At 51.8% G+C, this 10,586-nt stretch overlaps 1 protein-coding gene and 1 pseudogene across 1 annotated transcript; both read right to left on the minus strand.

The window, feature by feature from the left end:
• Window positions 1-980: 980 nt before the first annotated feature.
• LOC141954879 (ran-specific GTPase-activating protein pseudogene) lies at window positions 981-1,739 on the minus strand (annotated as a pseudogene).
• Window positions 1,740-5,846: 4,107 nt separating this feature from the next.
• Window positions 5,847-9,061, minus strand: LOC141935089 (ubiquitin carboxyl-terminal hydrolase 42-like). The gene is made up of 10 exons (XM_074851043.1): window positions 9,001-9,061; window positions 8,688-8,888; window positions 8,117-8,227; window positions 7,947-8,040; window positions 7,737-7,804; window positions 7,505-7,575; window positions 6,885-6,967; window positions 6,525-6,636; window positions 6,050-6,190; window positions 5,847-5,870 (listed from the first exon to the last, which is right to left on the minus strand). The coding sequence occupies exons 1-10, from the start codon at window positions 9,059-9,061 to the stop codon at window positions 5,847-5,849; spliced, it is 966 nt and encodes a 321-aa protein (XP_074707144.1).
• Between the last annotated feature and the right edge of the window lie 1,525 nt (window positions 9,062-10,586).

Genomic DNA, 10,586 nt, shown 5'->3' on the forward strand with positions numbered 1-10,586 from the left:
GCTCAGGCACTCTCGGCAAGCAGAGACCTGCACAGCCGCCTGTTTGTGCAGGACCTCTGTCTGAGTTCCCACATTCTTCATGACTTTGCCTCTGGGTCGTGTTGTGACCATGGTCCTTGGCCGGGAGAGAACCAACCCCTGTGTGCTGTTTGCCACACACGGCGCTCTCACTTCCCTGCAGAGCTGTTCCTTCCCTCCTCTCTCTCCGGTACTGATCAATTGCTTGCAGGGACCAAATGTACCTTGTCCAGTGGCAGGGTCTCAGCCCTGCCCTACAAGCTGCCTAGATGCACTCCTAGTCAAATACTACCTGATCTCCCTGAGCTCGGTCGCTGCCCTCCCACAGGGTTCTTATCACCGAATTAACGGTGGGTGGTGCTGGTTCCTCCCACGCTAACTCGGTAGCCCTCCCAGCTCGTTGCCGAGGGGTGGAGTGTGAGCTGGTCTCCTCGGGCGAGTGACCGTTGGTGTGTTTACACCTCGTTCAAAACAGGCGCCACCGGCCCTTGGCTCCGCCCACAGCCCACGCCGCCTCAGCTGCCCGCCCACCGGCTTGCCAGTCTCCTTAGAGCCGGCTAGCCACCTTTTGGTCTCCAAAAAGATTCAAAAGCCCCCCAAAAAAGCTCCTTTCCGGTCCCTTTTGCCGCGAATCCCCCCAGTGCGGGCTTACCTGCACTGGAGCTGGTCTCCTCGGCGAGTGACCAAAAATATAAAAAATAACAAATTTCACAAGTTTGTTTTATTCACTCTTTTGGATGACTATAAATAAGTGTTTCCACTATGGAAAAGAAAGTTAGCACAGTACATTTTCATGACTGGGGAATGGATTTTCTGAAGACATCTTCAAAAGGGCAAAAGCTTAGAAAAAACAATCTGAATGTTGAATTCAGTTCCTTATAAAGTCCCTTGTAAAAATTAATAAAAATAAAAAAAAAAAAAAAAAGAAAGAAGAAAGAAAGAAAAAAAGTAAGGGAAAAACTGCAAGGCCCAAGATGATTTATTGCTTTTCTTCAGTTTTTTCCTTGGTCTCTTTCTTCTCAGATTCTCTGCTCTCTTCCTTTACAGAAAGCTCTTCTAGTTTTTCAGCAACTTTATCAGCACTATCATTTTTGTCTGTGCCTGCTTTCTTTGCTCTCTTGTCTACTTCATTCCTGCATTCTTCAAATTTTGCCTTAAATTTCTGTGCATTCTCTGCATTTAAAAACCGGATTGCCGGAAGTTCAGGCTTGGGGCTTTCATCTGCAAAGTCAGCATGTGTGTTCCAGACCCGTGCCCTGTCGCTCCCAGCATTAGGCTTCAGCTCCATTAAGGGTGTGATATAACGGTTTGCACAGATTTTCAGGGTTTTATCCCTCCTCATGAGGAGGCGAATTGTTCCCTTCTCCTTGTGTTTTAGGAGTTTTACGTCACCAGTTCCTCGCTCTTTCCATTCTGGAAGGTCATTCTCAGACGCAAACCGGAATAGCTTTGCTCGCATCTTAAAAAGTTCTTCCTCATCCTCTTCCAGAGTTTTTATTTCTTGCTCAGGAAGGGAAACTATGGGCTCAAACTGAGGATCATGGTTAGAATCATCTGCATTTTCAGTAGAAGTATCATGCTCCTCATGTGTTTCCTTAGTGTCCGCCATGGGGCCGGGCTCGCTCCGCTCCGCTCGCCGTTGCCGCCTGCCCGCCGAGCTTCCTGCCGCGCGCCCCCGCCCCTCCCGCCTTTACCTCATTCCCGCAGCCCGCGCCGCTGCTGCCGCAACCCTCCAAAAACCAGAACGGACAGTCCAGGTATTGACTCCCATTTCAAACAGGAGACTAAACAGAAAGTAACACAAAGCAAGTGGGAATGGGGACAGAAAACAGGAGGAAAAGGCCAGTCTCAGTGCTGGGGGGCTACATTTAAATTACACTGGATTCCTAAAACCTGATAGCTTGGGTAAACCGAAATTTCATCCAGGAAGGATCACAGCTGTGCTTGCCAGCGCTAAAACAATGGGCACGAGCCTCTGCATTTCTGCAGCCTCTAGGGAGAAACACCAACTAGGGACCCTTGAAGTTCCTGAATAGTAACACTAAACCACAAAGGACCAACTTTCTTGCTTCGGCTGTAGTAACAGTAGGACAGCAGCACAGGTCTGGAACTGTAGAGTGACGGCTAACATAAGAGCAAGACAACGAAGAAATATTCAAAGTATAAGCTTTCGGGCATCCTTTCCAAAAAAATCTTAAGTAATTTTAACTTTGCTGCTTTATCGTTCAGCAATAATTGGCAAGCTTTCCAGTGATTTATTCCTACCACACTAAGATCCAGGTTCTGCTTTGGAAAGCATACAGAAATATGTGTCTTTAAAACCAAACCAAACCAAACCAAACCAAACCCCTACACTTTAGACCAAGACCTGAGTTAGCTTTAAGAACAAAGCTAATTGTGTCTCCAACACCAGAAGCACCGGAGGCTGCGGTGCTTTTACGGTGAGAGAGAGAGAGGACTTGTACAGAGAGCTGCAAGGCTTCCAGCTCCCTATGGCTACTCACAGCCCCAGTCAGGTTCAGTCAGAGCACGCAAGAAGGGAATGGTTTTGCTTTGTCTTGCATTTACTTGAATTGGTTGTAACTAACACTAAGTCTTCCCCCCTACTCCAGGATTTTCCCTTTTTTTTAATATATTTTTTGAGGCATCTCTGTTAGCTTATGGTAAGATGCTACTTAGAAATGGAATACAGGCATGCCGGGGAGCACAGGAAGCTAAAAGGATGTTAACCTTCCTTATGAACGTGTGATTTGTTTGCATGCACATGCTAGTAAGCAAAAAGAGCTCTTTCTGAGTAATTAAACCTCATCTGAATGAGATCAACTACTATAAACGTGGTTCATATTAATGCATTACATGAACTGCTAGGCTCCCTGGGCCTGTTAAACTAACTCAACTAACTCACCATGAGAGGCGTTCATGTCCAGAAAGGAATGCGAGCCAACCAGTGATAGAATTACAGGTGTCGGATTTAGACCTCGTGGCTTTAGACCTACGTACAAGAAGTGTTCAACTTAAAGTTGACTGTATACTATTCCTCCTGCTCCGAGGACTGAGGTCTCCTGGACAGAGACACAAGCATCTCAAAAGCCTTGGAAATGAAGCTGTTGATTGTTGATTACCCAGTACTGACCCCTGGACGATACCTCTAGTTACTGGCCTCCAACTACACTTGGTGCCACTGAGCAGCGCCCTCTGGGCCCGGCCGTTCAGACCGTTTCAGTCCCCCTTGCTGTTGGCTCATACAGCCCATTTCTGTTCCAGTGACGTGAACTCCCTATTGAGAAGGAAGAGACTGGAAGACGGGCACCTGCGAGCACACAGCTTTCAAAATCCCACAACATAAACCTCCCACGCTGGGCATTTCCACCAATTGCCCCCAAGCCCCCAGAGAAGAGAACACCCCGTAAATTACACATGCAAGGCCAACAAGTGTTTTTAATTCTGGCTTTGGCTCCCAAAGGAGCAAGGCAGTCCCAAAAGCTGAAAAAGGATTAAGCTTCTTCCTCGAGGGACCTCTGGGCAGGCGGGCCAGCCGGCAGAGCTGTCTGAGTCTCTGGAAGGTCTCCCTGAGATCTTCCTGGCTAGAGGCAGCACTGGGAGGAGGGACAGGGTGGGCTGCTGGTGCCCTTTGTGCAGCTTGGTCTCTGCTGGGGGCAGTTTTGGTGCTTCCTGGATTTCTCCTCCTCATCCTTCCCGGATTTCTCCTCCTCCTCCTCCTCCTCCTCTGCGGCACTGCAGAGATCAGATGTTGTGCTCTGCCCTCACGCAGGGCCACGATCTGCCCCTGTCACCACCACACTGCCCCGAGTGGTTGATTCACCTGTGTCTCTGGGGCACTGAAACCCTCCCCCTCCTCCTGCTCCTCCTCCTCCTCCTTGCTGAGGGGTCATATTCTGTGATTTCCACAGAGCGGCTGTGGAGATCATAGCCCCGCTGTGGGGATCTGCTCCGCTCTCTCCCCCTCGGCAGGGTTGATGCGAAGGGTTGGTCCTGATGTGGAGGACTTGCTCTGCTCCTCCTCCTCCTGCTCCTCCTGCTCACAGAGTGGTGGTAGTCCTCGTACTTCACGAACCGTCTCCGGAGATCATAGCCCCGCCGTGGGGATCTGCTCCGCTCTGTCCCCCTCGGCAGGGTTGACGCGGAGGGTTGATCCTGACGTGGAGGACTTGCTCTGCTCCTCCTCCTCCTGCTCCTCCTGCTCACAGAGTGGTGGCAGTCCCCGTACTCCACGAACCGTCTCCGGAGATCATAGCCCCGCCGTGGGGATCTGCTCTGGGCCCTTTCCCTGGCACCATTCCTCTGGCAGTGGGAAGAAGGGCTGGATCCGTGCTCCTCTTTGCTGTTGTCTTCTCGCACGGTGTGCGGCACACGGTCAAATGGCTGACAGCAGCTTTCCTCCTGAAAGGACCAGAACTGTGGGCAACCCCCAGAAGCTGTGGGAGGGGACAGCTAAGGGCCTCCCAAAGGCTCTCTGGGAGGGCTGCAAAGGCAGAGGGACCACAGGTGGAGAAACGGGATGGGTCCAGGTGGGATGCTTTCAGATGGAGCAGCGTTGCAGCTCTGAAGAAAGCTGCACTGTGGCAGGGCAGAGAGAGCAATGCCAAGGTCCCAGAAAGAAATCCACTGTCCATCTGGTGCCCTGACCCACGTCCCCAGACTTACCTGAGTCTGACGAGGCAGACCCTGTGGTCCCACAGAAGCCGCCTGCATGCTGCCAGCCGCCCACTGGCTCAGGAAGGAACGGGCATAGGAGACTGCCCATGAGGAAGAAGCCCTTTCTCCAAGTTCCAAATCCAAGCGCCTCCTCTTGGGTTCAGTCATTGTCTTGGAGCTGTTTCTACAACAGAGAAAAGACGTAACCGCGATTACAAGTCAGGGTCCGCAGTATCGTGTCTGGACTTCAGTGTGTAAACGTACCTCTTCTGTAACTTCTGCTTTGTTCCTGATTCTATTTTAGTTTACACTTACTGGTACAGATCACATGGACAGAATTGCTTTATGCTCCCGTCACTTTTAAATACTAATGCCAACTAAAAATTTTAAAAAGACCACCCTGTATAGCTTCAGCCGTGGTCTTCTCACCAGGTCTGCCTCTGGTGGAACAAGACCCCGCCTTTACACCCCCTACAGCCTCCGTTTCGTAGAACCATGGAATGGCTTGGGCTGGAAGGGTCCTTAAAGATCATCTAGTTCCAACCCTCCTGCCACGGGCAGGGACACCTTCCACTAGACCAGGTTGCCCAAAGCCCCGTCCAACCGGGCCTTCAACACTTCCAGGGAGCGGGCAGCCCCAAGCTCTCTAGACAACCGCTTCCAGTGTCTCACGACCATCACAGTAAAGAATTTCTTCCTTAGATCTGATCTAAATCTACCCTCTTGCAGTTTAAAATTGTTACCCCTCATCCTATCCCTACACCCCCTGACAAAGAGTCCCTCCCGTCTTTCCTGTAGGCCCCCTTTAAGCACGCTTCTCTACATGAGCCAGCTTCAGATAGCAGACAAGTAGCAGTTTACACCAGGGCAGCAACCTAAAGCCCACAAGGAGAGAGCAGGACTGATGGGGGGTAGTTCAGGTTTGACAGCGCTGAAGGACGCAGGAAGTAGTTGTCTCCCATGGCAGAAACACAGAAACAGAAAGAGGAGGAGAAGAAAAAAAGCAAAGCCAGGAAAAGGAGATGTATTCCGAACACATGTTAAGACTTGTTTTTACCTGACATAAAACAGTAAATAGGCTTGCTGACTGAGGACTGTGTCGATGTCACAACCACCCACAAAATCATCTTCCATCTCATACCACAGCCCATCGCTGGCCTGTAAAAAAGGCGTCAATATCTGGAGATGAACCGCGTCTTTTCTCAACAAAAACACAGGCAGAAAACGACAGAGCCAAGAGTCCATCAGAACAAATCCAATCCAGCCCCTAAGGAGACCTTCTCCCCCAAAACCTTGGCTGCCAGTAACACTGCCACGAACATTTGTCTTCCCCAGCACACATTCTTCCCTGGTTTGGAAGGAAGCTGCTCTTTACCTTTACGTAGCAGTAGTAGTGTCCTGTGTCGCAGCTGTCACCGCCATGTACCAGGACAGCATATAAGGAGTAGAGGAGCGGTTCTCCGGCTGTCTCAGACATGTACGGGTGAAGATCCAAGTGCTCGGGATACTCCACAACCTACGGAGAGACCAGGAGGGCTCAGGCATGATCCTGAAATACTCCAGGAAATAACCTTCCAAGACCAGCGCCCAGAGGTGTGCAAACACATCTTTGGGGCTCATGAACACTTGCTGTTCCCTAAAGCAACATGTCATGGTCTGGGGGGCAGGAGACTGTTCTCGGCCAAAGCAGCTCTGTCGGAGCAGAGTACGTGCTTGTCTTCCCACGGGAACTCTCCTCTCCCCACAAGGAAACATGAAAAACTCCACATGAACCGCTTGTGAAAGAGCGCACTGCCTTGGCAATTCTCCTGCTCCAGGAACATAAAGTGGCATCCCAACTGCCTACACACCTTGCTGATCTTGCTGCCGGTGAAAAATTCAAATCTCTTCAGACACACCGTGAGAACCTTGGGCGCGCGGTGGACTGTAAACCTCTTGGAGGCGGTAACCATCTTGTCACACCTGGAAAGCAAGCAGAGAGCCAGGTGCTGAGATGCGCCCTGTCTTGCCCCAAGAAGGCCAGACAAGCTTTCACGGCTCACACATCCTCACGCTATTTTAAGGCTGTTCAGTGCCATAAGGCCATATCAGAAAAAAGCTGCGTCTCATTACGGTGCATTAAACCTGTGTGAAAAGATGACTTATGAGAGATGACACGCAGCGCCTGCACGCACGATCTAGCGCCAATATGTCGCTAGTAGCCGTCTTACCTGCTGCATTTAAAGCAGTTTTCGCCGCCCAGCTTCTCCGGTTTCACAAAGTCCTGCAGAGCTGCGGGGACAGATGAGGCTGCCTGGAGGAGTGAGAAAGGAGAGCGCTGAGCTGCGGGAGATACTCTCGCCCAAACACTGACTAGGAGTGCACACAAAACCCCAGCTAGATGATGCTCAAGCAGTGTCCAGGAGGAGGCAGAAAGAGGGTGTTACGCTCGACATTCCCCTCATTTCCCAGGGATTGCCAGGGCTACCAAGAGCTCCATCTCTGCGCCACCGCTCCGTTGAGCTACCGATGGTGTGCAGGGTCATCAGTCACGAAAACAACACAACCCACCAGCCTAGGAGCCAGACGGGTGCTGAGGGAGGGCAAAGGGAAGAAGGAGGAGACTACATCAAGGGTGCAGGGAGGGAAGTGAGGGCTTGCTCAGCTTAAGGCCAGCACCTACAGGGAGACCACTGCCACGGCCTCCCCAGGAGGACACCGTCCATTCCACATCCCACCCACCACCAGGCTCTCTGGTGTTCGCAGGATACACTTCTAAGTCACCTCTGTTGATTCTGGAAAGCTACAAGGGCCTTGGGACATCTTGAAGGACAGCTGCAAAGCCTCTTACTTCTGTATCCAAAGGAACATCCAGGAAGGCCTCGTAGGAATCGGAAACCGCGCTGCAGCTCAAGCACGTGACTGGAAGGCAAATGGAAATGCTCAGCGATAGGGGAAGGCAACTGACTGTGCCCGTTTACGTCCTTCAGAGCTACTACGCCAGTCACACCACCAGCTGTTTCTCACAGGCAGACAGAAGGACACAGACAATTCCAAGGAGAGCAATGGTTGTGGAAAAGTACCTCTGGATCTCAGAAAGCCCCCAAATATTTGATGGACAACGGTATCTGATTGCGAAGCAAAGTCCAAGCTGGAAATCAATGGTAAGGCAGAGAGTTAGCTCTTCCCAAGAGTTTTGCTCTGTCTGTAAGCTCGGGGCATAGGGCTTCCTTGATGGGAGTGCATCAAGGTGTCCAAAGGGCTCATTGAAAAGGTGATTTGTTTGTACTTACTTGCTCAGACAATCTCTCTGCATGGCATCGACAGTGCAGCGTAAGAATTCATGGGCATCTTCCTGCATGTCAGCCTCGAAATGTTCTCCTATTCCTACGAAAGAAGAAGTTAGTAGTTCTCTCCTACAAGAATGGAAGAAAAACCTGTAAAAGCACCTGAAATGGCTTACGTCTGAGAACCCTGATGATAGCCCAAGGCTCGATGGCAGTGCCTGAGGAATGCAGGACCGTGTGAACGTGCTCTTCCATACTGCACATGACGCAGAAGCCTTGCCGACGACCTGAAGAGGGAGGGAGGGAGGGAGGGAGGGAAGGCAGGAGGGAGGGAAGGTTCTCAGGTTAGCAAAACACCCATAGCGAGCGATGGGAAACCTAATGGAGATCTTGACGTTGTAAGAACAGCCTCCACCCTCTTCTCCCAAGGTACCAATGTCCCAACAAACCCGGGAGACTTTAGTGCGTAGAAAACGTTCTTCAGAGGCATGCTGAACTGTCAAAACTTTTCTGTGCCACAAGCAAAGAGCGTTTAACTTGCAGGAGCGGGGACTAAGACCCAGGGCCAGGAAGAGGTGCCTTTCTGAAGGCACGAACAAGCAGCTTCGAGGCTCGAGTGTTCAAAGAACACCCAGTGCGGGGGTTGAGAAAGAAGGGCTGCTTTTCTCCTAAATCCGATTCCAGATTCTGGGAATCCCTGGGAAGTGCCCCACAGATTTACAGAGAGATGTTCCTAAAAGCACTCACACGACTGGCTGTGCTCCCGAGAGAGCAGGTAGTTGGCCAGAGGGGGCGTGTACGTCAGGCACTGCAGGACGGAGTTGATGAAGCACGTATTGCCCAGGTTGTACAGTCCCGCTCCAGCTCTCTGCCGCTGCTGCCATTCCATGCAAATCGTCTCTGGGACAAAGGGACGTCTTTGTGACAGAGCCATCTCCTCGGCAATGACTGCAGGGAAAGGACATTTGAAAAGAGATGACACGATATGGTTACATGAAAGCCTATTGATAAAGTCGAGTTCTTTACAGGAGCACCCAGTACAACCAGCTCTACATCCAACCCAGAAGCACCGCCAGAAGCTGCCATGGAAATATACGGGTCAAGAAACAGTTTTGGAACATCGCCTGTTCCCCTGCTGACTTTGCCAGAAGTCCAACAAGCCCACGCCCCGATTTCTGTGCCTTGGGCTACCTTCCTTTCCCTCCGGAGTCTGGAATTGGAGTCCCAGCTCAAGTGTTCCCTCTTCCTGATTGTAACATGGCGAAAACAAGCAAGTCTCTAGCCCAGAAGGTGACCCCACTGATGTCAGATCTTTCTACGAGCAATGACGCCTTTCAAAGGCTCGTACTAGCGGCACAGGAGTGATGAGACACATTTTCCTGTGTTTCATTGAAAACGCCTGGGTCAGTCTGGCTGCGATTAGGAGGCCCCAGAATTCACTCTAGCTTGTCAGCACATGAGCACTCAGGGGTGGAGCACCAGCCACGTCCGTGGCCAAACCTGCTGGGGAAGCCGTTACTCCCAGGAGTCGTGCCCCATTGCGGCCACCGCTCCTCTCAGGAACAGAGCGGGAAGCTTTGGATGGCAAAGGATGTCAGGGTGCTCTCCAGAAAGAGAAGATCAGCGCAAATCCCCGATCCCCCAGAAATGATGGCAGGTCATCCAAATGGTTAAAAACCCCCAAATGCAACGCACGCAACAGCATCCGCCGTCCAAAGTGTTTCAGTGGTGCTTGTAACTGCTGCAGAGCTGCAGGCTGATGGCCCTGCTGTCCCTGTCACAGGACTCCGGCTGACAGCAATTACAAAGGCCCTTTTACCCCCTAGCTACCTACGCTCACGATCTGTCCTGAAAGTCAAATCACAATTACCTTTGAGAGAGGGTGGAAGCCGAGAGAAATGGGAAGTCAACGAGAAATGGCTGGAAGAAAGGAGGCACGCAAGTACCAAAGGAAGGAGCCGAGTTCTCCCGAAGGCCAGCTCAGCCCAACTGGCCTTCCCTGGCCCGCTTTTTGGGTAAAAAGCCCCTGGCCAGGTGACATCACAATTGCTGGGTGGGTGCTGCATCACTGCCCCTTTGTGACACGGGACGCACTGCAGCCACGCAGCTGCCACAGGCCCGGCACCTCCCGTAGCCAGCAGCTGGCAGCCCCTGGGCTTCCCCACGCACCGGGGAGGTGCCTCTTCACAGCTTTGCCTGCCACATTCGGGTTGCTGAGGGGTTTTTTACCACTCTTTGAGGTACAGGACTGTGCCCGTGAGACTCGTGCAGCAAAGCACCTGATCCGTTACCGGTTCACCTCCAACGACTTTCATCTGCCCCCAAGATACAGCCACAGGCTGACTCTGAACGAGCGCTACCAAAGAAACACCTCCAGCACCTGCGCTGGGTCGACCTTGGCTGGCTGCCCGGCCCCCACCCAGCTGCCCGTTTGCGGGCGGCTTTTTAGCATCCTCACGTTTTCTCCTGCCTCCAGGGTTTGTTAGCTTTCTATCAGCCACAGCTTTGCCAGATTCCCACTCAGGGTGGCTGGAGGCACTTTTGTTCCTGCCCCGCTCGGCTTAGGTAGCTTTGGGCTGTCCCCACACGGGACATCTGCTATCACAACATCTCCATGAAACTTGTATACAACTCTAAGACAATACT

The sequence above is a fragment of the Strix uralensis genome, chromosome 26, assembly GCF_047716275.1.
Source record: "Strix uralensis isolate ZFMK-TIS-50842 chromosome 26, bStrUra1, whole genome shotgun sequence".
NCBI classification, from domain to species: Eukaryota; Metazoa; Chordata; class Aves; order Strigiformes; family Strigidae; genus Strix; species Strix uralensis.

Bases quoted from the DNA above. Each gene is read 5' to 3' on its own strand.
- LOC141935089 (XM_074851043.1), bottom strand. From the start codon at position 9,061: ATGTTCCAAAACTGTTTCTTGACCCGTATATTTCCATGGCAGCTTCTG. The intron at 7,805-7,946 runs GTAAGTACAAAC...ATTGATTTCCAG, and splicing joins CAGAGAGATTGTCTGAGCAA to CTTGGACTTTGCTTCGCAAT. The intron at 5,871-6,049 runs GTAAAGAGCAGC...TGTTGAGAAAAG, and splicing joins ACTACTACTGCTACGTAAAG to ACGCGGTTCATCTCCAGATA.